The 26957-nt window shown below is 36.3% G+C and overlaps 1 protein-coding gene across 4 annotated transcripts; it reads right to left on the bottom strand.

Moving 5' to 3' along the window:
* Positions 1–230: 230 nt before the first annotated feature.
* On the bottom strand, positions 231–26635 carry LOC127881505 (glutathione S-transferase kappa 1-like). 4 transcript variants are annotated; one of them, XM_052429422.1, is made up of 8 exons: positions 26546–26635; positions 23586–23667; positions 22254–22354; positions 14041–14169; positions 12366–12401; positions 8020–8136; positions 4957–5050; positions 231–2999 (listed from the first exon to the last, which is right to left on the bottom strand). In XM_052429422.1, exons 1-8 carry the CDS (start codon positions 26618–26620, stop codon positions 2956–2958), a joined length of 678 nt encoding a protein of 225 aa, XP_052285382.1. In that variant the 5' UTR covers positions 26621–26635; the 3' UTR covers positions 231–2955. The 4 variants fall into 4 exon arrangements, 3 of the variants coding, with proteins under 3 accessions (XP_052285382.1, XP_052285380.1, XP_052285381.1); XM_052429420.1 differs by lacking the exon at positions 23586–23667 and having other exon boundaries at positions 14041–16007; positions 26546–26628; XM_052429421.1 differs by lacking the exons at positions 22254–22354; positions 23586–23667; positions 26546–26635 and adding an exon at positions 16317–16533 and having other exon boundaries at positions 14041–16007.
* Between the last annotated feature and the right edge of the window lie 322 nt (positions 26636–26957).

Here is a 26957-nt window from a genome sequence, read left to right as displayed (position 1 = left end):
AATGAATTATCAAACATAGTGTGTTCACTGATGTGGCTCTGTAATTTCTGTTTGAAAAGTTTATTAAATATGCAAAATGAGAGAGCTCGCATAAGAGCGAGTTTCATAGATGTCGTTGGGCTATTATGCTGTTTATATACCATACTCGCTATAACGTTTACAAATAGCAGATTCGAAATAATTCGTTTTCTTTACACTCATGATCGCGTTAAACGTTTATTATACACGTCTTCATTCGCAATTTATTTACAGAATCACGACAAATGTCAAATACAATACAGAAAATGCATAATTGTTTCATTGATCTATAAACATATAATGCATTGAATATAACTGATTTAAAAATAAAGTTTTCAAACTATTATTAAATCTTTTCCCAGAATATGATGTCCTATTTATAGCTGAGTTTCCTTTACCTTTATCAATGATAATCAGCGAGGTATGCCGATTAGAAAATTCGAGCTATCTCAATCGGACTGGCTCGGTCTTTTACATAGGTCGCCATTGTGAAGATTTTTTTCATGGTATGATAACTTAGACGAGCTGCTTCTCAGCATCGTCAATAAAAAGACAATATGCATCTCATAATATTTCAATATAAGAATACATTTCAAAGTAAATCCAAAGATTTCCTCCAAATTATGTGTGCTTTCGTGATTATCGCACATGAAAGTTTGAAAACAAGAATCAACAAGCAAATTCGTTGAATTGATATCCCCCGCCAATATGCTTCTGGACACACAAGTGTTATATTTGACACTCAAAAAAAGCATTTTTTCAAGATACAAAGGGCCATAACTCCGTTATTTACAGATGGTGTACAGTGCCATTTGGTGTGCATCATCCTCTTACTCATATATATACGCATACCGAGTTTCAATGAAATCCATTAAAGCACTTCCAAGATATGGCTCCGGACACACACAAAAAAGCTTTTTTTCAAGATACAAAGGGCCATAACTCCATTATTAGCATATGGTGTAGACTGTCATTTGGCGTGCATCATTCTCTTATCCATATATATACTCATACAAAGTTTCAATGAAATCCCCCAAAGCACTTCCAAGATATGGCTCCGGACGGACGGAAAGACGGACGGATAAACGGACGGAAAGACGGACAGACGGACGGACAACGCCAAAACAATATCCCTCCGCCTATGGCGAGGGATAGTAATTAATGTGACATGTTCCCTGATTAAACAGCATGTAAAGTCTTGTGGCATTTTCTTACTGCAAAGTAGGTACAGTGTAATGCTAAACACGGCTATGCGTGTAAAATAATGAGGACCACAAGGAAATCGCGCTCAAGACTTCCATACAGAAGTATCATAGATTTTAATTGTGACTATCGTTGTTAATTAAATTCACATAAAATGTTTAATGATTATCAAAAATAATAATGCAAAACACTAAGAAAAATACGTGATCTCAATGCAAGTATAAATGTAATGTTCCGAATCCATCTAAGTTGTGAATGCAAATGAATAACAAGAGCTGTCAGAGGACAGCGCGCTCGACTATTCGAGTGCTTGACAGTATAACGTAAACAATCATGGGGAAATCGTTCAAATTATTCAATAAGGTCAAGGTAATAGTTCAGGTATATTTTCCACAATCTATTGAACATTTGTAAAGACATAAAACAAACTTATAAGATTTTATTTCAAGTTTGATAGCAATAGCTTGGGTGGGAAGTTTGGACGGTCCTTCAAAAATAAAGTATATAAAAAAAATTATGTTTTTTACCATTTTTTAAAGAAAAAATATTCTTTTTGGGTTGGGTGGGGGTCTTGAGAGGGGGGTATAATGTGGGGTGTGGTCATTTATTAGACAATCTTACAAAAATAAAAAAAGGAAAAAAAATATAAAAAAATTGGGGGGAGGGGGCGGGAGGCAGGGATTCTGGGTTGGGGCGTGGGGTATTGTTTGGGTGGAATTCATTGTGGTATTCAGGTAAGTGTTGTTTTGTCAAAGTATTAATAAAATCTGATTATAAATAAAGAAGTTATGGCAATTTAACTAAAATTTATTCTTTTGACCTTGAGAGTTAAGGTCATTCAAAGGTCTAGGTCAAATTAAACTTGCCAGGTACAGTACTCTCATGATAGTAAGAAAATATTTGAAGTTTGAAAGCAATAGCTTTGAAACTTTAGAAGTCAAGTGGATCTAAACACAAAATTTAACAAAATATTCAGTTTCTAAGACAAAAAAGGGCCATTATTCTTACAAAATGCTTGATACAGTTGTCTGCTCTTGTTTATATATAGGGGTCATGTTGGTAAAGAAGTTTGCAAAATATTAAAGCAATATGTCAAGGGACATTGAAAATATTTGAGGTGGTACGCAAACTTTATCATAGATTTATCAATAATATGCATATTCGAAATGGAAAAGGGCCATAATTCTTTCAAAATGCTTGATACAGTTGTCTGCTCATGTTTATAGATTGGGGTCATGTTGGAAAAGAAGTTTGCAAAATATGAAAGCAATATGTCAAGGGACATTGAAAATATTTGAGGTGGTACGCAAACTTTAACATAGATTTATCAATAATATGCATATTCTAAGTGAAAAAAGGGCCATAATTCTTACAAAATGCTTGATACAGTTGTCTGCTCTTGTTTATAGGTTGGGGTCATGTTGGTAAAAAGTATGTAAAATATTAAAGCAATATGTCAAGGGACATAGGAAATATTTGGGGTGGTACACAAACTTTAACATTTGCACGCCCACGCTCACGCCGATGCCGGGGTGAGTAGGATAGCTCCACTATATATATTTCATATATAATAGTCGAGCTAAAAACGTGTTTTTACTTTTATCAACTTCAAAGTTGAAACGCATATGAAACGCACATTTTAATACGTGTATTTACTTTAATCAACTTGAAAGTTAAAACGCATATTAAAAGCATATTTACAGGTCCAACATGACAAAATGCTAGTATCAGTTATCACAGTTTGCTCTCCCCTGGGACGGTTCCTTCCCATTTCTCATCTGAAGGAAATACAAACAACTAATCATATAAATATTTGAAATAAATCTTAAGACTTAATATTGAAAAAAGTTAATATAAAAAGAAATAACAAGATTTGTGTTTGTCAGAAACACAATGCCCCCTACTGCGCCGCTTTGAAGCCATATATTTGACCTTTGACCTTGAAGGATGACCTAGACCTTTCACCACTCAAAATGTGCAGCTCCATGATATACACATGCATGCCTAATATCAAGTTGCTATAATCCATATTGCAAAAGTTTAACCAAAGTTAAAGTTTGTCACAGACACATACAATGACAGACAGACACACACAATGACAGACAGACAGGCCATAAACAACATACCCCCATCATTCGTTCCGGGGGCATAAAAAGTAAGCCCTGTTGATGGGGGTAGCTGTTAAGGTAATACATTAAAGACTTAATGGTGGGGGATGTAAGCAAGTATTAACAGTGGGGTTAAGGGGAATACAAGAAAGAAACTCTAAATTAAGAAATAAAAGGCGATTAATGGGAAAATTGTAAAATTAGTGTTCTTATTTGTGGGGTCATTAGAATATTATAATGGGAAAATATTATAACTTTTTTTTTAAATCAAGTCTTAATCTCGTGTTCATCGTCGTCATTGTCGTCATCGTCGTCGTCAACGTCGTCATCATCATCATCATCATCACCATCATGATCATCATCATCATCTTCTTCTTCTTCATCATAATCATCATCATCATCATCATCAAAACAACAACATAAAGAAGGCCAATGTTCCTTAGATTCACATTAAACCCCGAGGAAGTACACTGTCCTGAACAGTAAGTCTTCACTAGATTTCATAATCTAGATTTCACTACCCAAGAAGCGAGCAGAAACGAGTTTTTTATAAACACAATCACGTCTAACACAGTCCAGATATCAAAACAACAAAATATATTTGTGTGAATATTCGAAGCAAAATTTTACAGAGAGAAGGTTACAAATGTGATTTCTAGATCGTTCAATAAAGATAAGGAAAACAGGTCCATCTCATAGTGGTCATGTTTTTTAAAATCTGGATTTATATGTCTCAAGGCAGAGAAATCGTTAAAATACAATAATGTTCCGACAAATTTTCATCGAAATTTGGCAATTAATGTGGATTCAATAGTATTCAAAAACTTTTTATTTAATTCAAACTTGTTAAATTATTTTTTTAACACCAAATGACCAGTTTCTAACTCGGACGAAATATAATTGGGACACATGTTCTGAGCATTTTTCGTGAAGACCTCGCAACAAATGCGGTATTTGGAGTGTTCACAAGCTTTTTCCCTAATTTTACCAAGTTTATAACTCGGTTGAGATATCATTGGGAAACATGTTCAGAACAATGTTTATGGTGATTAGACATAACAATTGACTTTTAAGTATTAAAAATGTTTCAATAAAGCCATTAAAGGAACTGCCCCGCCTGCTGGTGGAAAAGTTTTTTAACAGATGGAGAGGAACCATTTTGGAACTAGGCCGAGACAGCAAGTTCTAAGCATGATTCATCATGTTTGGACCAAAAATGTGTGACGTCCAGAGTGTTCACATAACTCGGCTTAGATACCATAAGAAAAAAGGTCTCTACAACGTTTCATGAAGATAAGACTATAAATGTGACTTCCAAAGTGTTAATAAGCTTTTTGTTTAATTTCACCCAGTAACATAGTTTAAGACCTCAACTCACCCAGTTTCGAACTCAAAATATAATTGAGACAAAAGTTCTGACCAGAAGATTGGACGATTAATGTGTTTTCTCCAGTGTTTACAATGTCAATATTGAAAAAGCGCGACAAAATATGGAAAAACGGCAATCACAAACTCTCAAATTGAACATGTTAACTTAAGCTTATTTCACATGCACATTATGTAAACTAGCAATGTTTTATTTAAATCAATGAAAACTAAGACATCTCGTTGGCTGGACAATTCTTACCCAGAACTTGAGCTAAAATGGGAAACCGATCTGACCCAAAGAGCATCACTGGACCGTCTGATGTGTGAGCAATGATAGTTGGAGAACCAAATGCCTGAAGAAAGAAAAATGAGTGTAACTACAAATCTTTCATTTGTCAATTCATGTTATAACAGCTCAGTGGTATAAATAAACAACAGGGCCTGAAAGGCCCAAAGTCGCTCACCTGAGATAAAAAGGAACTGACCTTAAAGTGCTTCCCCAAGAATTCATCAGATATAAATGTTCTGACCAAGTACCATGCAAAATAAAATATAAATGTAACTTTTAGAGTGCAAACAAGGTTTTACTATAGCCATATTAGGATAGATTCCTCGAACCCTGGCGGCCATTTTTTTCAACCAAACGGAACCATTTTCGAACTGATCCAAGATATCATTAAAACAAATGTTCTGACCAAGTGTTATGTAGATGGGACAATAAATGTGATTATTAGAGCGTTAACAAGATTTTACTATAGCCATATAAGGAAAATGCCTCGCCCCCTGGCGGTCATGTTTTTCAACCAACCGGAACCAATGTGGAACCCGTCCAAGATATCATTGGAACAAATCTTCTGACCAGGTTTCATGAAGATCGGAAATAAATGTAGTCTTTTCAGTGTTAACAATGTTTTACAATTGCCATAAATAGCCATACATGTATAAGGGAAAATGCACTGCCCCCTGGTGGCCATGTTTTTTTTTAACCAACTGGAACCATTTTCGAACTCGTCCAAGATATCATTAGGACTTATCATCTGACCAAGTTTCATGATGATCGGACAATAAATGTGGCCTCTAGAGTGTTAACAAGATTTTACTATAGTCATATATAGCCATATAAGGAAAAATGCCCAGCCCTGGTGGCCATGTTTTTTTATCAACTGGAATCATTTTTGAACTCGTCCAAGATATCATTGGGAAAAATCTTCTGACCAAGTTTCATGATGATCGGACAATAAATGTGGTCTCTAGAGTGTTTACAAAGTTTTACTATAGCCATATAAGGAAAAATGCCCTGCCCCCTGGCGGCCATGCTTTTAAACCAACCTGAACCATTTTCGAACTAATCCAAGATATTATTGAGACACACCTTCTGACCAAGTTTCATGAAGATCGGATAATAAATATTGCCTCTAGAGAGTTAACAATGCTTTACTATATCCATATGTAGCCATATTAGGAACAATGCCCCGCCACCTTGCGGCCATGTTTTTTAAGCAACCGTGACCATTTTCGAACTCGTCCACTACATGTATATATCATTGAGACGCATCTTCTGACAAAATTTCATGAAGATCGGACAATAAATGTGGCCTCTAGAGTGGTAATAAGGCAAATGTTTACGCAGTGCAACGCATTCCGCACCCCGCACGACGGACAAAAGGCGATCACAAAAGCTCACCATGAGCACATTGAATCAGGGTCTTCTGTGTCAAGGCAGATGCTGTTACCATGATGCTGAAGGTATTCATTATTTGAACTGCTATTAACTTTGACGTTTTTTTCTGTAATCTATGGGTCTCAAAGGTGAAATTGATCTTTTAGTTATGCCCACATGGTTCACATACAACAACGGAAGTTATAAAAAGCTGACAACTGTTTTCAGACGCTTTGAAATTTACTTTATAAAAAAAATTGAAATTACTAAACCAGGGAGTTTGATAGTTTTATCATGTGTAAGCAGTGCTTCCACATGAAGTTAGAAAAACAATATCTTGCCTCGATGGATTTGAAGCAAAATCGTCATTGTGTCAGTTCAGCATTCTGCGATTCAGCAAATATAACTTTAAACAAGGGCTGTTTGTAAAACATGCATGCCCCCCATATGGGCTGTCCGTTGTAGTGGCAGCCATTGTGTGAATACGTTTTTTGTCACTGTGACCTTGACCTTTGACCTAGTGACCTGAAAATCAATAGGGGTCATCTGTGAGTCACGATCAATGTACCTATGAAGCGTCATGATCCTAGGCAAAAGCGTTCTTGAGTTATCATCCGAAAATCATTTTACTATTTCGGGTCACCGTGACCTTGACCTTTGACCTTGTGACCTCAAAATCAATAGGGGTCATCTGCGAGTCATGATCAATCTACCTGTGAAGTTTCATGATCCTAGGCATATGCGTTCCTGAGTTATCATCCGAAAACCATTTAACTATTTCGGGTAACCGTGACCTTGACCTTTGACCTAGTGACCTCAAAATCAATAGGGGTCATCTGCGAGTCATGATCAATCTACCCATGAAGTTTCATGATCCTAGGCGTATGCATTCTTGAGTTGATCCTAGGCGTATGCATTCTTGAGTTATCATCCGGAAATCATTTTACTATTTCGGGTCACCGTGACCTTGACCTTTGACCTAGTGACCTCAAAATCAATAGGGGTCATCTGCGAGTCATGATCAATGTACCTATGAAGTTTCATGATCCTAGGCCCAAGCGTTCTTGAGTTATCGTCTGACAACCACCTGGTGGACGGACCGACAGACCGACATACCGACAGACCGACCGACATGAGCAAAGCAATATACCCCCTCTTCTTCGAAGGGTGGCATTATAAGTAATAACGTCGGATATTGGCGCAACATGGTTCAAGACATCCGAAATGACTTATTCAAACCTATCCCCTGTTTTGCTGCAGAAGAATGTGATAACTTATCAATACTTAATCTCAATACTGTCTTAAACCATGCTCATTAATGACTTTACATGTTTACTCACACAAGCCCATGGTACTGACACCATGATTCAAGCCCGCGTCTGAGAACTGTTTTAACCTGTCCTTTACATTTAACTTCTTCTAAGCATATTAAAACACGCGAGACAGTTTCTGAAACTGACCCCATGATTCAAGGCCTCGTCTGTGAACTGTTTCAACCTGTCCTTTACATTTAACTTCTTCTAAGCATATTAAAGCACGCGAGACAGTTTCTGATACTGACCTTATTATTCAATGCCTCGTCTGTGAACTGTTTCAACCTGTCCTTTACATTTAACTTCTTCTAAGCATATTAAAGCACGCTTGACAGTTTCTGATACTGACCCCATGATTCAAGGCCTCGTCTGTGAACTGTTTCAATCTGGCCTTGACCTCGCTGCTCTGCATGTCCTCCAGACCCCGGGAGATCTGGGCGTCTGAGAGCCCTGCACGCTTACCTGACTGGTCATACATAGACAATAGTTGTTGATTTCAGGGATTACATGAGTGCTAACGGATGAGTTATATAATTGAGTATTGGCTCATAAGTAATATACTTGTTTAAAATGCAAATATCTTTATCGTCAACACCAACATCAACATGTTTCCTTCATATTTAATGAGTTTTCTCTTGGTTTTTACAGATCACTTGGTACGGGCCTCTATTATAATTAGGCATATATTTTCCGACAGTAACTACATAATTAAAATGCAGAACATTACTTTAATATTTGTATCTTTAACGGCATTTTTTGAGACCATATCTTTATACATTCTTATGCAATTGGCTGAACTGTTTTTTTCTGCAGAATTTTCTAATTTGCTTAAAAAATATTATAGTATTTTGATTCAACATGTATGCATTTTATCACTTTATTTTACCATTTAACAATATTAATTGCATACGGTGTTCTATAACTGCGAAAGTAATATTGTTTTATAAGAAGAGTTACGATTATTCAAATCTAAAAAAAATCAACCGTATTAACACGTTAATATTATTGTGATAAAATTTAATCTTTAACAAGAGCACCGCATAACGGGTGCCACGCTCGGCTGCGGGTGCAGTTTTGAATAAATGAAAGCTTGTCAGATTTTTTTTAGAGGTCACAGTTACCTTGACCTTTGACCTAGTGACCCAAAAATGGGTGTGGCATGTAGAACTCATCTAGATGCAGCTACATATGAAGTTTCAAAGTTGTAGGTTGAAGCACTTCATTTTAGGGCCAATGTTCAAAACCTTGACAAAATATCATATAAGGTTTTATCACGACGCGGACGGCGAACGACACGACGACGGACACAATGAGCTGGCTATGACAATAACTCGGGATTTCTCAGAAAACAGCCGAGCTAACAATGATGTAACATGTGGCTTGAGGTAACTTCCGTCCAATAAAATAAAAATCCATATTAAAGTGATTTTATGGGCATCTAGCAGTTTATGGGTGTCTATGGCAACCGTTGTTCATTTTTGGTGTTTTCACTTCATATACACTTATGTTTGTTAATGCAGCATCAACATACTAAAACAATATCCAGGAAAGAGAAAAATAATGCATTTGAATATCAAACGTAATTTCGTCTTGACAACTAACGACAGAAATGACTCGATTTACGATGTGAATCTAAATTCAGTTTTAATGCAGATTCGTTCATACGACTCAAAGACACTATTTTGTTTTACGGATCATTTCGGCTTAGAAGACTGTCCAGTCATACAAAAACTCGAATATAATATATATTTTTTATAAACAACTGGCAGCAAGATGAGTTGCAGATAATTGGTCAGTAACCACATTTTAACTAACTCTTTTGACCTGTTAAAGGGACTGTCAACCACTACGACGAAAAAAAGAAAAGTTGTAAAATACCGTATTTTTTTTACAATTATAAGTTTATATTGATTAAAATATCACGACTGGTATATAACATTACTTGAAAAAAAAGTTGTTAAGTTTTCATATTTTCAGTTAAGGTTCATGTAGAGGCTTCAGTTTGAAAAATGTGGGACCCCTAGCATTGAACTCAAATTTGACTAAACGAAGAGTGCCATATTGAAACTGTTTACATATTTGCTTAAAAGGATGGTTTTCCTTCAAACTGCTACCAATTTTGTGCAGCAACGTCTCATACTATCGACAAAATCAATCAAAATACAAAGCGATTTTTACACAAAAATTGACATTGTTTTCAGAAATCTGAATGATGTTTATTCAACGTATTTCGGCGGAAAATTATATAACTATTTAATAGTATCGACATTGGTGAGGGTAAGTTACGCTTAAATAGTAAAAAAAGTTTACATATGTAGAAATATCAAAACTCGAACACATGTCATTTCATGACGATGGGGGCAGCCATTTTTTTAAAATTAATAAAATTGAACGAAACATGCTAAAAACTCACTAATCGCCTAATTGACATTCCAATCGGTTGACGGTGACAAATGCATTGGATTGTAATCTTTCCGTTGATGTGTGCAAACTGCATGATCAGACCTCGTAAACACTCCAAAAAAAGAACTTTGTAAGAAGCATTTCACCAATGTTTACAATGGTTGTCGAATCACATGTACATGTATTATTGCGCACAAAATAGTACGCTTACAGACTGACAGAAAGATCGATACGAAAATCCGTTCAATTCATCACGGTATACTATTGTATTGATAATATATAATAATAATTCGCTTCAACAACCTAAATGTAAAAATAATTCTTTTAAAAGGAGTTTTTAATAACGAAAGTGAAAACAACGGAAGTCGGATGGATATTCTGTGAGATGCACTTCGGCTCCAGAAAAACAATACAAATACACTAAAAAAAGACGTGTGGGGGGGAATTTTCAGCTGGAAAATATTTGAAATGCGGTAAGTGATTATATCTCTGTGTGATCATTTCTGTTATTAAGCGCGATCTCTTCCTGATTAATGTTAACAGTTGTTTTACTAGTCGCGACCCTGCTGTCAAAATAATGATGTGTTTTCTCAATTATGTGTATACACATACCAGGTTTTCTTACTACTTCACGTGATTTCGACCGATTTGTAATGCATGTTATTAAAGAACATACTGAAAATATGAATACCAGTCGTGATATCTGAATCATATAAACTAACAATTGTAAAAAATACGATATTTTAGAACTTTTCTTTTTTCGTCATTCGTGGTTGACAGTCCTTTAATTATTTTCAGATCAATTCAACAGTGAAAAATGCCCATAATATCACTTTTAGGCAAATAGAGTTATGCTACAGTTAAGGATACATGTAATTAATATAGTTTCTGATTATTAGTTTGATAGCCTTCTTCTCAAGCTTAATGGTATAAAATACTATCAAAAATCACCTTGGTTTATCATTAAGTAGGCGTTGTCAACCATTTGTAGGGGTATTCAATTTCTACGTCACGTTACTACCGGTCGGTGGGCGGACGGAACGCTTATTCAATTGACTTAAACTTTGATACAAATGCATCTGTCCTTGATATTCTGGATAATAAATTTCACCCAAACCTTCATTATAGTTGACGCTTTCTCATACGTAGATCATATTAAAAAACCTTTAAGGGACCTTTTCACAGATTATGGCATGTATTGAAGTGTGTCATTAAATGCTTTATATTGATCTATTTAAACATTGGATCAAAAAAATCTCCAGCAAAAAACAAGAACCAACTTATAAATATAACCCTCAACTGGGCTTGAACCACTGAAACACCTGGAGTTAAAGTCTTAGACCACTCGGCCGTGCCTGCTCATAAAATGAGTGATGTATTTTATACTCTATACAAACAATCCTCGTAGTGTCACAAAATAAAACGACAACCACAGAACTCACCAAATTATTCGATCGTTTCGCTTTGCAACGCTTTATAATTTTCAAGTTTTTAAATCGTCATAGGATGCATATAATGGATATTTTAGAGCATGGTCAATGTCCATTATTATGCAGTTCAGTTATGAAGCAGTTCAGATGATGTACTCAAAACCGTTCAGACGATGTACGCAAACAAAAAACGTTCAGACGATGTACTATATTCCAAATTCCTCGCCAAAAATCTCAAAAAAGCTTAAACAACGTGCAAAACCTTGTACGAAATATTCTAAGCATGTTATCAACCAAAATATGTTGTATTTATTTCGTTGAGAAAACTAAAGAAATCTAAGATAAACGACAATTACCAGAGTACATAAGGCGACTTAGCGGGTACTCTGCGCATTGTTATCATTTATTTTGATAATATAAAATATGAGAATACCTTGATTTTCGTCATTAAGCGAGAGCTTTGTCCACCTTTTTGTGCGTACGATGTACTTTTGTGATCACGTGATTCCCCGAAGTGTCTGAAAAATAATTAATTTTGTCAATTTACCAAAACGTGAAAAGGTCCCTTAAACACTTTAAGCCAATCATCACTTGTGAAAATCATGTATTTAGCGGTTCACAAATATTTCCTGCAAAGCATATTGTGAGGTTTGTTTATGTATGATTTTGAAACAAGCACATGGTTTTGTTTCATGGTTTTGGATGAAAGGCAGTGTATCCTTTATTTACAAAAAAGCTGGTGAGTAGTTTAAAGGTTTTGTGGCAAATCTTGGAGACGTCTATATTGATGGTGTGTTTGTTATATTTTTGACAAAGGTGATAATAACCACTTAATTGTTTACAATTAACACATGTAATTCACCTCCTTTAAACTTGCTGGTTCTGTAACATCTTCATCCTGTAACAACACAATAGAAGAAATAGAAGAAGTAAACGGCAATCGTCTCTGGTTTAAAAATGAGTAAACATGTATATAAGTCAGGAGTCCTCCATACTCCAGTGAACAATGCTTAACTTAAAATAACATAAAATTGATGTGAAAGTTCGTGTAGCCAAGTCACAACATCAACAAGTAACATTATTTTTTAAAACAAGAGGGCCATGATGGCCCTTAATCGCTCACCTGACTAACCAAATACAATCCCAACCCATATTTCATCAAGATAAACATTCTGACCAAATTTCATAAAGATTGGATGAAAACTGTGACCTCTATTGTCTATACAAGGTTTTCTATTATTTGACCTAGTGACCTAGTTTTTGACCTAGTGACCTAGTTTTTGACCCCAGATGACCCAAATACAATCCCAACCCAGATTTCATCAAGATGAACATTCTGACCAAATTTCATAAAGATTGGATGAAAACTGTGACCTCTACTGTCTACACAAACAAATTGTTGACGGTTTTTCTATTATTTGACCTAGTGACCTACTTTTTGACCTCAGATGACCCAAATACAATCCCAACCCAGATTTCATCAAGATTAACATTCTGACCAAATTTCATAAAGATTGGATGAACATTGCGACCTCTATTGTCTACACAAGGTTTTTCTATTATTTGACCTAGTTTATGACCTAGTGACCAAGTTTTTGACCCCAAATGACCCAAATACAATCCAAACCCAGATTTTATCAAGATAAACATTCTGACCAAATTTTATAAAGATTGAATGAAAACTGTGACCTCTACTGTCTACACAAGATTTTTCTATTATTTGACCTAGTTTTTGACCTAGTGACCTTGTTTTTTAACCCAGATGACCAAATACAATCCCAACCCAGATTTTATCAAGATGAACATTCTGACCAAAGTTCATAAAGATTGGATGAAAACTGTGACCTCTACTGTCAACACAAGGTTTCTCTATTATTTGACCTAGTTTTTGACCTAGTGACCTAGTTTTTGACCCCAGATGACCCAAATACAATCCCAACCCAGATTTCATCAAGATTAACATTCTGACTAAATTTCATAAAGATTGGATGAAAACTGCGACATCTATTGTCTACACAAGGTTTTTCTATAATTTGACCTATTATGTGACCTAGTTTTTAACCTTGTTACCTAGTTTTTGACCCCAGATGACCCAAATACGATCCCAACCCAGATTTTATCAAGATAAACATTCTGACCAAATTTCATAAAGATTGGATGAAAACTGTGACCTCTACTGTCTACACAAACAAATTGTTGACGGACGCACACACATACGCACACACAACGGACGCCGGACATCACACGGTCACAAAAGCTCACCATGTCACTTTCTGACAGGTGAGCTAAAAATGTTAATCTGTATTTTCTGACAGACATATGTTAATTCTACAGCAACAATAACATTCAGTTTAGGAAAGGAAATAAGAATTGAACATTTGCGAATAATAGATCTGACTACACGCATAATAGCTGCTGCAAGCAATGTATGATTGTAATCTTAAATTGATCTCTTATTTCTGGAGGCTTTAGACATTTTCATAAAGAGACTGCGTGGATACAGCTACCAAATTTAATGAGAATCCAAGCCATCCTACCCGACTCCAGTTTCGGTGCCACATCTGTCGTGAGAGCTCCTCTGTCTTGGTAGAGTCCATTATGTCGACAGCCGTGATGAAGCGCTGTGTCTTCAGTGTTCCCTTCACAAACATCATCTCTGCTGTGTTCTGGGAGAAAATTGTGAACATATCCACTATGTCTCTCATCATATGAACTATGTCACACGCCATATCCACTTTGTAACTCACCATATCCACTATGTCTCTCATCATATCCACTATGTTACTCATCATATCCACTCTGTCATTCTCCGTATCCAATATGCCGTTAACCATATCGACTATGTCAATCACCATATCTACTATGTCACTCACCATATATACTATGTCACCTACCATTACCACTATGTCACTCATCATTACCACTATGTCACTCACCACAGCAACTATGCCACTCACCATATCCGCTATGTCACTCACCATATCCACTATGTCATTCACTACATCCACTATGTCAATCACCATATACACGATGTCAATCACCATATCCACTCTGTCATTCACCATATCCAATATGTTGTTCTCCATATCGACTATGTCAATCACCATATCTACTATGTCACTAACCATATTCACTATATCACTCACCATTTCCACTATGTCCTTCATCACATCCACTATGTCATTCACCATATCAAATATGTCACTCACCATTTCCACTATGTCACTCACCATATCCACTAAGTCTTTGAACATATCTAAGTCCCTCACCATATCCACTATGTCAATCACTATTGCCACTATTTTATTCACCATATCCACTTTGCCACTAACTATATCCACTATGTCAATCATGATATCCACTATGTCAATCATCATATCCACTATGCAATTCACCAAATCCACTATGCCACCTACTATATCCACTATGCCACTCACTATATCCACTAAGTCACTCACCATATCCACTAGGCCACTCATCATATCCACTATGTCACTCACCACTATGTCACTCACCATATGCACTGTGTAACTAACCATTCCCACTATGTCACTCATCATATCCACTATGCAGTGATTTTTTTTTATTTTGTTTGTTACAGCCTGTGCCATTTGGATTGGGAAAATTAGCGCGATAAACCATGAAATTGGGAAAAATAGCGCGATAAACCATGAAATTGGAAAACATTATAAATATGAATATAAGAACAGAATTAAAATTATTAAAGTATGTTTGACAGCATTTTTATATTATAAAGTGCTGATTTAATGTGTTCTTACAATGAAGACAATGTTAAGTTAATATCCTTCCACGTTCATATTGAACTTGCAATAATCTATATAGATTCTTAAATATACCATTTAATCATAACCTCTTTAACAGTTAGAATGAAATTCAGTATTTTTTTAATTAAATATCATATGGTGAAAACATTAACAAATATTTTTTTAAACGCTTTAGTGGTCTTGCTATGTCAATGATGTATTAATTGAAGTTAAAATAATTTATTTCATTTCTTTACCTTTCAATGTCTTGCACTTGACATCCTCCTTTCAATGCTATTTCAGTAAACTATAAAGCGTGACAAACATAATAAAGCAGAATATGCATATGAATCTGATTATACACAGATCCACTAACATATAAATTATATCATGTTTGTCTCTTTCCATTTTCGAACGATACTCATCTTAAATGCATTAACTTAGTGAGTACCGGTGGACTAACTCCAATTTCCCAACACTGATTTCCGTGATGCACATTCACTTTGAAGATTTCTAATAAACATTTTTTGTTTTTATCTCAAACGTTGTATTTTGCGTTAATGGACACACGCATTAAATTATTCCGTAATAACCATATGATATCCGTTGTTAATTTTAATGTTATTTATCATTTTCCCCGCTCATCGCAAAGGGGGCAGTCTACAGTTTTTCTGGAAAATCCCCAGGCCGACAAGCACTGGTCTGCAAAACACCCTCAAAACAAGGCCTTCAGTCACAACCTGAAAATATATTCAGACCATATTCATTGCGGCCCATCAACAGCTTGAAAATAAAGCACAAAACAAGGCAGAAAATGCTCTTTAAATTTATATCTGGGGTAAAATAGACCTCTTCGGGGGTCTCGGAAATTGCCCATAAAAACCACATTTTTACATGAACCCGGCAATCACATTTAACTTTCCGGGTAAGAATACGCACACAGTCAACAACATGCTTTGAACTATCAAAGCAAATGCTTTCAAACATACCCAAACAAAATGGGTCATTACCGTTTACTTTTTTTGCACTGTTAACTTATTTAAACCCACCGTTGAAATCTGTCAAATGCCGGCTGCTTCAAGCAGGAAGTACATGTGTTTACTTCTCACTCAGCATGTTGTTGTTGTTGACTAAAATTCAGGTCACTTAGTTTCGAATTACTAAAAACATGTGAAATTACTAGAATAGTGACCATTTATACTTACATTTCAGCTCCTGGAGTCAAAAAACAATTTGTTTTAGGCCATACACCTTAAATTCAGGAAATTGACCGGGGCCAATGCGCAGATAAGGCTAAAAAACTGTAGGTTACATTATCCTAAACGGAAGTGGAATTTGGGGGGTTACATGCAGTCGGTTTGCTACTAAGTACATATGATGCAGGTCCTGGTGCATAAGATTTTAAAAATGTATCTGAAATGAAGAGTTTAGGTGTCAGTTTAAAGGTACATGTGTAAGTCACAGGGCAAAAGGCCTGATTTGTGCATTTCTTTGTATGTTAGTGGTTGCCAGCCTCAATAGTAGGGCATGGTTTTTGCCTTCAAATGGCAGTGCCGGTAGCTGTCAAAACCGGTTCATATGTTCTAAGGTAATTATTTTGAGTTACACCGTATAGAATTTTTTCAAATGCAGTTTTTTTGTAAGTTTATGAAACCACCTTTCCAGTCATGTATAGTTATATATTGGCTTATCGCTCGGTCATGGTGAAATTTGAGATCAAAGATTGCGAATTCTATATATAACAAAGAAGGAAATTAATTGGGCATGTGTAACCTGTAGACTGCCTCCAAATTTCTCGTCTGCTTGCCGCCATCTTGGACGTGTGTAAAAACAGGCGTTTACAATCGGGATACATCGACTGTTGTCGGTATCCTCCGCAATATAGAGAGAGATGAGGATAGCAACGTAAAATCGTATTCGGCTTAATTCGCGAACAATACGTAAGTCAGTTGTCGTTCGGCGACGACTTGACAAGCTCGATCGGCACTCGTTCTAAATTATTGCTAAATTACATTGTAATCTTATTCGCTTTATTGTGAAAATTTTGTCTTTTTTGGGGAAATTTTAATAAAATATTGGGGAAAAAACGTCATTTTTGCAATTGGGAAGCAGCCGAATATCGGCTGTAATTTTGGGCAAAAAAATCACTGCTATGTAACTAACCATATCCACTATGTCACACATCATATCGGCTATGTCACTCACCATTTTCACTATGTCAATCATCATATCCACTATGTCACCCACCATATCCACTATGTCATTTACCATATCCACTGTCACTCACCAGACCAAATATGTCACTCATCATATTTACTAAGTCACTCACCATATTCATTATGTCACTCATCATATCCACAGTCACTCACCAGACCCACTCTGTCACTCACCAGACCCACAATGTCAATCACCATATTTACTATGTCACTCACCAGACCCACTGTCACTCACCAGACCCACTATGTCACTCACCAGACCCACTATGTCACTCACCATATTCACTATGTCACTCATCATATCCACTGTCACTCACCAGACCCACTATGTCATTTACCAGACCCACAATATCACTTACCATATTTACTATGTCACTCACCAGACCCACTATGTCACTCACCAGACCCACTATGTCACTCACCAGACCCACTATGTCACTCACCAGACCCACTATGTCACTCACCAGACCCACTATGTCACTCACCAGACCCATCATGTCACTCACCATATTCACTTTGTTAATCATATCCACTATTACTCTTACCCAAAATGAGCAGAAAATGGCTATTTGTCAATGTGTGATACGCAACTTGCTTAAATCAATCTGCTTGATTTACAAACATGATGCATCTGTGAACAACGGAAAAGGGTTGTGCAGAACAAAATGTCTAAATTTGTCAAATGATTTTGAGCTAAGACAGATACAAGTTCAACAATTCAATACAAAAGAACAATACATGGGTGATTTATTTTAATAATAACAGTTCTGCCGATCTTCAGGCTATTTCAAAGTACACATAGCATGCCCAAAAGATCTCATTTTCGACGATGCTGGAACAGCATTGTCCAAGGTATGATAACCATAAAAAAAAATCACAATGGCGACATATGTAAAAGACCGAGCCAGTCCGATTGAGATAACTCGATTTTTCAGTTCCTTCCCTTTAGCATTCGCCACTGCGTAGGAGATTGCTCGTCATTGATAACATTCTCCTAGCAGAGTTGTCGTTCGTGTTTCAACATTCAACAATGGCCGCCCCCATGAGAGTCTCGATTCAAAACTTTCTTACTGCATAAATTGGCTTGTTTCGCTATTTAGAAGCTGTCATTTAGGATATATGAATTATTTATTCACTAAATCTCCGATTATGACAACAATAGAATTCGAAGGATATATACTCGATGTGAATGAAGGACTTTCTGGATCGTAACAGCTTGGCACGGCAAAACTGGCATACTGGTATTTTTAGTTATCAATATAAGTCACATTGTGCTTTATAAATTGTATTCGAGCATTTTGCGACTTATTGAATGACTATGATACCCGATATCAACATTTCATCAGGGATTTGCAGATCACCAAGCTGTCCTGAAATTCAACATTGATTTCAAACTCTTTACTGGTTTGTACTCTTTCTTAGTGTTAGTACTTTTTATCATTTTAAAGTTAAATGAGCTGTGTCACAGTAAAAGAGACATTAAGGCGATTGTGGCCAGTTTGGATCTAGATCAGCCTGCAGTCGCTTGAAAACTGTTTGCTTAAAAGCGTTTTTCTGACAATAACAAGTAATTTAATTGGATACTGATTTGACTGCGCTTTTCCTGTGACCTGGCTCAAATAATAGAATTGTCATTAATCAAATTATTTATTTCGAACATTTATCAATTGTTTTTCTTGTCCCTCGGGATCAATGACTCCAGCACTTTCCTGTTGAGAATTGAATACTGCTAAAGGCGATGCTAGGGGGCGTGAGAGATGTTGCACCTTCCAGTATCGCTCTATTGTTCATTGTCGGCTCGGGTACTACGTACATGTACCCCGGGTACTCTTAAGTATACATACATGTATCCCGGGTACGGTAAATATACTAAAATATACCCGGGAAATTTAACCCTAAATCAGTCGTTGTCGACTATTTTTTTGAAATAATTATATATACACATTTATGTCAATTTTCTGTAGAATGGCCTCTATATTATCGGAACACATACTCAAAAAGCATGTTGATGCAGTGTTTTTTGAAGAGAAGTGTGTTTAAGATAATCGGTTGCGCGTTTTACGACATTGGATTTTGGGCGCGAATACAACTCGGGTACAGTCTAATATGGACCGAGTACAATTTCGTTTATTTACCGTACCTGGGGTACATGTAAGTATACTTAGAGTACCCAGGGTACATGTAAGTATACTTAAGAGTACCCGGGGTACATGTAAGTAGTACCAGAGCCGACAATGACCAATCAAGCTCCATTATCCCTCGTGAACCGACTCAAAAAACCGAGTCGGCAATATTTGACTTAATTTTTGGTTTGGTTGCTCTCGATGGATCGAAAATTTCAGAATCTTCCTAAAAGCCCTACGGGTTTGATCCCCAGAAGTGACATTGAAAACTAGCATACTTTGTAATCTAAAAGGCTGCTAAACCTGATATACAATGATAATGTGATTTTTCTCTCACATGATGTTCATCAGTCATATTATATAAAAACTTACAGCAGTAGTAAACAACTGGACAATAATTAATGAACGCATCTTTCATTTGTCTTTGACACTTTGATTTTGACATGGCCTAGATTTAAATATGTGACTGGACTTTACCAGCACTCTTGTAACAGAGCTAAAGTTTAAATGTACCATTGAAGATCACCTAAATCCAGATTTGCTATTATAGACGTGTGGAAAGTTTTAAGGGTGTGACAAGTAAGCAAAAATTGGTCATTACCCAGAGGCCACAACTGATCTATGACTGTATTAAAACAAGAAAAACCAGTGCCTGATTTAAATTTCCTTAGATAGTTCAATAAAAACTAATTTCATAAGTCTGGTAACAGTTTAACGGTAATGCTACCAATGTGTCACACCAGGGCCTTGAATTTGAAATCTAGGACATGCATGGTCATTTCTTCATGAAATCAGGACACAAAATTGTATTTTAAGTCCTTAATTGACCTGGCTATAGTTCTCAGATTATTATAAGCTCAATCAGTATATTTATATCATTATTTATGCTTTGTGTATTGTAAACATATACACAATCATGCAGTTACATGATAGCAATAAATAATATCAAAGCTACCCATACTATAAAGGTCATTGACAAAGCCTATGGTCAAAATGTGAACACATTGAGTGTAATCGCCCTCTCGTGCCAGCAAAAATAACACGTTGACACATTGTCATTTTTGACAGTTCTACTTTCACTTTCATTTTGTGATATCAAACTATTAACAATTATGTGGCTGAGAAAAATATCGCCATTGCTTTTTATGCCCCCGGTAGGGTGGCCTATATCAGTTGAACTGTCAGTCAGTCAGTCAGTCAGTGTGTCAGTCTGTCCGTCTGTCCGAAAACTTTAATGGCCATAACTTTTTTAATATTGATAAAAGCAACTTGATAGTTGGCATACATGTGCATCTCATGGAGCTGCACATTTTCAGCTGTGAAAGGTGGAGGTGAAGGTCATCCTTCAAGGTCAAATGTCAAATATAAAGCGTCTGTCTGTCTGTCCGAAAACTTTAACATTGGCCATAACTTTTTCAATATTGGCGTGCATGCGTATGTCATAGAGCTGCACATATTGATTGGTGAAAGGTCAATGTCATCCTTCAAGGTCAAGGTCAAAGGTCAAATTTTGCAATATTGAAGAGAGCAACTCCATATTCGGCATGCATGTGTATGTCATGGAGCTGCACATTTTGAGTGGTGAAAGGTCAAGGTCATCCTTCAAGGTCAAAGGAAAAATATATGGCTTCAAAGCTGCGCAGCAGGGGGCACAAACACGGCTCTTGTTTAATATATTTTTTTGCACATTTCTTCAAAAAACTTACATCAATACACGATTTTCTTCGTTAATTCAATCATTCCTGACAGACTTGTGTACATATTTCGCTTACATTTTGACGCGCGTAGGTAGGACCACATTACCGCTTCCGAATTGTGTATTCATACTATTGCCTTCAAGGAACTTATCTGATGTTTGATGGAAAGGGCCGAAAATGTGCGAGTGTGGGTCAAGTTCCCCACAGGTACTACTTTCCTGTTCCCCCAATTTTTTTTCCGTACCTAAAATTTTTCGTACCCAATTTTTTTTCGTACCAAATTTTGTGTTCATACCCAATTTTTTTTCATCCCCAATTTTTTGTTCGTACCCAAAAAATTTTCGCTCCCAATTTTTGTGTTCCCAAATATTTTTTCGTACCCAAATTTGTTTTCATACCCAAATTTTTTTCGCAAAATTTTTGTACCATTTTTTTTTCGTACCAACATACACAATTGTGGTGATTGTGGTGATGTAGATAAACTTAACTTGATGCTTTTATATCCATCCTCTCAAAAGCATCGTCACACCAGTACTGTCAGTACTTTGATTAACCCAAGGAACTAAAATGTGCAACAAACAATATAAATTATGGTCTACTCTAAACTGTATAAACTGTCTTACTTTCTAAACAGAATTCTAGCATGAAAGGATCAATCGAGCAGTGTTCTGGAAAAGTTGACTTAATACCTATAAATTCAGTGTTCTCACAGATTAGCCAGTGCAGTCTGCAGGCTAATCTGGGATGACATTTTCCCCTTTAACTTCTGCTAAGAAGAGACTTCCTTTAAACAAAAAATACCATAAAAGCGGACAGTGTTGTCCTTAATAAGCCTAAGCAATCTTCACAGGGTAATCTGTGATGACACTTGAAGCACAAGCATTAAGCCCACTTTTCACAGAACAAGGATCAGTTTGTAAAACTTTAGATATTATTAAGCAATAGCATACCTGAGGTTCAACAAGGGGAACGTGAAAATATTTTGCAAGCAGTTTAAGCTCTTTCCTCAAGTACAGTCCTCTATTGGACACAAGATCAGGTGGCGGGTTATCTAAAACAAACATCAAATTATTAAATTAGTCAAGGATATACTTGCTTAATATTATTTAAGTGGACCAATTTGAATTAGTACCAAGAATAAATTCTTTTTAAAGTCATTAGATCAATTCCAAAGTGCTCCAGAGTGGTATTCACAAAGATACTAAGGGAAATCTTTACTTGAGTTGTTCTTACAAGAAAATTACTAATCTTATCTGCTATAAGAACCCCTATGTTTACTGCTTACAAAAGGTCAAACAAAAAATATCATTTTATCCATATTTACTTGTTTAAAACATTGTCAAAAATTGTACAGATTAAACAGTCAGAGATTTAAGGAATTTGAAGATTTGAAGGAATTTCCACAGAAATGTTGTAAATACGGACCCAGAAGTTTCAAAGGAAGCACAATCTAATGTTTACTGATATTTAAAGGTATGGTAATCTTCAGACCCAAGAAGGATTTGCTTTTACTTTTATCCAATATAACTACAATGTACTCAAAAAGTAACTTATCATCAGGCCATGTGTAATAATACATGTATGTCCCCAATAAGATTGGCCATTCAGTGAGCATGGCTTATTATTTATTGATTACAACTGCAATTATATATATGCTCTGATAGGGAATACATGTAATAAACACCGACTCGCGAGTTTTCACACCTTTATTGGCATTACACAACAGATTAAAACCAATTAGCTGTCGAGTGTCATTTAACCTCTAATCAATTAAAATCCGTTAAACGGACGGAAAAAGCAATCAAGCTGTGATCGCCGGCTTCTTTGAATTTATGAAAATACATGAAGTTGCATAACATGGATTTGAATCAGAAATGGAAGGTTGGAGAAAAGACGGGATCCAAGGACCCCCCGCGTTATATAGGACACAGCGTTATAACGGACCGCACTATATTGGAGTTACAGTGTATACAAATTGACATTTATGTTGAAATACCATGAGCCCATCTCAAGAATGCTGGGCATGAGTCATGCCCATATTTGACATTTAAACTTTAAATGTTACCTTGACCTTTGATCAAGATTTTTTTCCAATAACACAAAAAATGTGTTACTTATGGCACCTAATGTTTTTCATATTTATTACAATTGCAGACAAAAACCAATTTAAAAAAAGAAGGGATAAGCAAATTTAAATAGTTTACTACCGAATAGGCAAAATGTCTGAAGCAAAAAAGTACAAGTGAAAATTTGTATGCAAATACATCAGAAACTAAGTTAACCTGCGCCTTTCCTGATTCCTCCAAGAAAGACTGGCTTCAGTTGTAAATTAATGTTCCATCTATCCTGATACCTGCACAAAACCTGTGAAACAAAAGCCCCATATGTTTTCTATTTGATCAATATAAACAAGAAAAGCATCTTGTATGCAAGTTTTTTTAAACAAATTCTTGTTTAATTCTGAGTTTCATTTATTACAACAGCAACTGCAAAAACCAGATTAACAAGAGATGTGTTCGTCAGAAACACAATTCCCCCCTACTGCGCCGCTTTGATATAAAATTTCTATTTATCATTTGGCAGGTACAGAAATCATCTCCCTTTAAAGCTTATTACTTCCCTTGGATTTTGTCCAATCCAACCACGGGAGGGGGGGAGGAGGGTCAAAAATGACCAAGTCAGATATCATTGACAACCAAGGCCTGTGGTTTATCAAAGAGATCATAGCCAGAGTTCAGCATGTATCTATGGACATAAGTCCACAGGTATGTAATGAACCCTACCATTCACAAATTAGTACAGGAAAGAAATGATAATTATATCATTAAAAAAAAATTGACAAATCAATCATTTAAGTTATAAATAATCAAAATAAAAAATCTGTAAAGTAACTGTGAAAAGAACTTAAATTCTTGGTAAGAAATATATAATCTGAGATTTATAATTATATAAATTACTTCCCTTGAAAAAAATTGTCTCTAACAAATCTCTTTTTCTAGTAGCAAATAATTATAAGCCACTACCGTGACTGTAGATTCACAGGTAACCTTAAAGTACCCAAGATACTTGTATGCCCTTCACCTTTCACCATTCAAAATGTGCAGCTCCATGAGATACACATGCATGCCAAATATCAAGTTGCTATCTTCAATATTGAATAATTATCTCCCTTTACAGCTTATTACTTCCCTTTGATTTGTATTTTTGACCTTAGACCTTGAAGGATGACCTTGACTCTGACCTTTTACCACGATGTGTTTGTCAGAAACACAATGCCACCTACTGCGCCGCTTTGATGTATTAAAAACAATATATAATTTGGCAGCTCAGATAATTATGTCCATTTAAAGCTTATTACTTCCCTTGGATTTGTATTTTCGACCCTAGACCTTGAAGGATGATGTTGACCTTGAAATTTTACCACTCAAAATGTGCAGCTCCTTGAGATACACATGCATGCCAAATATCAAGTTGCTATCTTCCATATTTAAAAAGTTATGGCCAGTGTTAAAGTGTTTTTTTCCGACGGATGGACAGACTGACATACTGACTGACAGACAGTTCAACTGCTATATGCCACCCTACGGGGGGCATAAAAAGGTTGCAACATAAAGTGTAGTGAAGTGAACTGACTAGCTGGACTATTTAATACTGACTATTTTAATATTGTTGTAGTATAATAAAATGTTTGAATGGGCAAAGCTATTGTGTAATGAAACAGCGTAAGTAAAACACACAAATATTTGGAAACAATAAAACTTTCAGATTTCCACCCTTATAAGAGAAATTCTAGCCAATTAAGCACTATAGAAAAAGCACTTATATTGGGTTACAGAGGTATGTGGATGGTATTTCCCCCACAATGTGTGCAGTTTTTACGTGACAAAATATTCTAATTTGAGACAGTATGTAGCTACAACTTTTTCCCCATAAACATAACTTTATAAATGTAACTGTATTAACGTAGTCAGTAACGGAGAGAGGTTGTGTCTGGTTCTTTTACCTGGTTGTGGTGAACTGGTTGTTATGACCTGGTTGTACTGACCTGGTTGCTGTGACCTGGTTGTAATGACCTGGCTGTGATAACCTGGTTGTGGTTACCTGGCAGTGGTGACCTGGTTTTGGTTACCTGTTGTGGTGACCTGATTGTAATGACTTGGTTGTGGTGACCTGGTTGTGGTGACCTGGTTGTGTTGACCTGGTTATGGTTATCTGGTTGTGGTGGCCTGGTTGTGGTTAGATTGTTGTGGTGAAATGGTTGTATTGACCTGGTTGTGACCTTGTTGTGGTGACCTGGTTGTGGTAACCTTATTGTGATGACCTGGTTGTGGTGACCTGATTATGGCCACCAGATTGTGGCTGCCTGGATGTGGTGACATGCTTGAGGTGACCTGATTGAGAAGATCGGTCGTGGTGAACTGGTTTTGGCTGTGCTGACATAGTCGTGGGGGCCTTGTTTATGGTGACCTGGTTGTAGTGACTTCGTTCAAGTGACCTGGTTGTAGGGGCCTGGATGTGGTGACCTGGTTGTGGTGACCTGGTTGTAATGACCTGGTTGTGGTGACCTTGTTGTGGAGACCTGGTTGTGGTGACCTGGTTGTGGTGACCTAGTTGTGATGACCTAGTTTACGTTGCCTGGTAAGCTCAGTCCAAAGACTACTCATCCACAAGCCCTGGCTCTAGTCCAGGTATGGCCACCAATTATTCTTGCATTGTGACATTTGGCACCCAACGTGCAGCCGTGGGTAACCTGGGTATGCTTCCACGAGGCCAGAAGTTATTCATTGAACACCTTGAATCCCTGTATTTATGGATAAATTCATGTTCAAGAAGGGATTTACCTGACAAGAAGGACATGAGATACTAATATGAAGATGTTTTGTGTAAGCCCAAATAGCTGATTTTGGAGAGCACCTGGTGAAGAGGTGACCTGGTTTCGCGTCCCAGACGTGCAGCACATTTGTTCTCATTGTCACATATGATAAGCTTTAATGTCAATATCTTTAGAAACAGTGACCTTGACTTTGACCCAACTGACCCCAGATGCAACCCCATGAAAGGTAGCGTAATTAAAAAAGCAAACTCAAATCATTACTTGTGTGTATTTGTGTTAAAGATGTCACCAGGGTACGAAAAGAAAAGGGACGAAACAGTAAGCTAACAGAAAGTTAGGAAATCTGAAATGTCATCACCAACGATTTTGCAAGTTCTATGCGTTTTTAATTAAGATATATAATTTCACCTCAAATGCAAACCATGTATATGGCGAAACTACATCATAAAACAGCTCGACAGTTTTCTTCATGGTGGCAGCCATTTTGGAATGGGTTACTTTATACTAAGTCCAATGTGTATATTATGTACCAAATACTGGAAATCTGAGTAATTACTGAAATCCCCGGTATAGTTTTCTTATTTAATTTTAAGCAGTGTAATGTATGTTCCGATAATACAATATAAATGCTTTAAATAATAAATGTTTTATATAATATTCTCTATAAATATGTATATAAATCATGTTTACGTCAATTACCGTGATATCGGTAATTGATTCAACGAGGTATGCTCGACCAGGTATTGAAATCCCCGATACTACAGCATGCAATAGTCTGTGTTTTTATTCCATAATTACCTCATAAAATGGTTAAAATGGT

This window comes from Dreissena polymorpha, chromosome 5 (genome assembly GCF_020536995.1).
Source record: "Dreissena polymorpha isolate Duluth1 chromosome 5, UMN_Dpol_1.0, whole genome shotgun sequence".
In the NCBI taxonomy this organism is placed as follows: domain Eukaryota; kingdom Metazoa; phylum Mollusca; class Bivalvia; order Myida; family Dreissenidae; genus Dreissena; species Dreissena polymorpha.
Note: the sequence above shows the minus strand (reverse complement) of the source record. Positions and strands in the feature narration are given on the sequence as shown.

Excerpts from the sequence above, each read along its gene's own strand:
- LOC127881505 (XM_052429420.1), bottom strand. The coding sequence starts at position 15,114 with ATGGCACAGGCTGTAACAAACAAAATAAAAAAAAATCACTGCATAGTG. Across the intron at positions 8,137-12,365 it reads AACCAGCAAGTTTAAAGGAG|TCAGGTAAGCGTGCAGGGCT; the intron begins GTGAATTACATG and ends ATGTATGACCAG. Across the intron at positions 5,051-8,019 it reads ACGAGGCCTTGAATCATGGG|GCATTTGGTTCTCCAACTAT; the intron begins GTCAGTATCAGA and ends TTCTTTCTTCAG.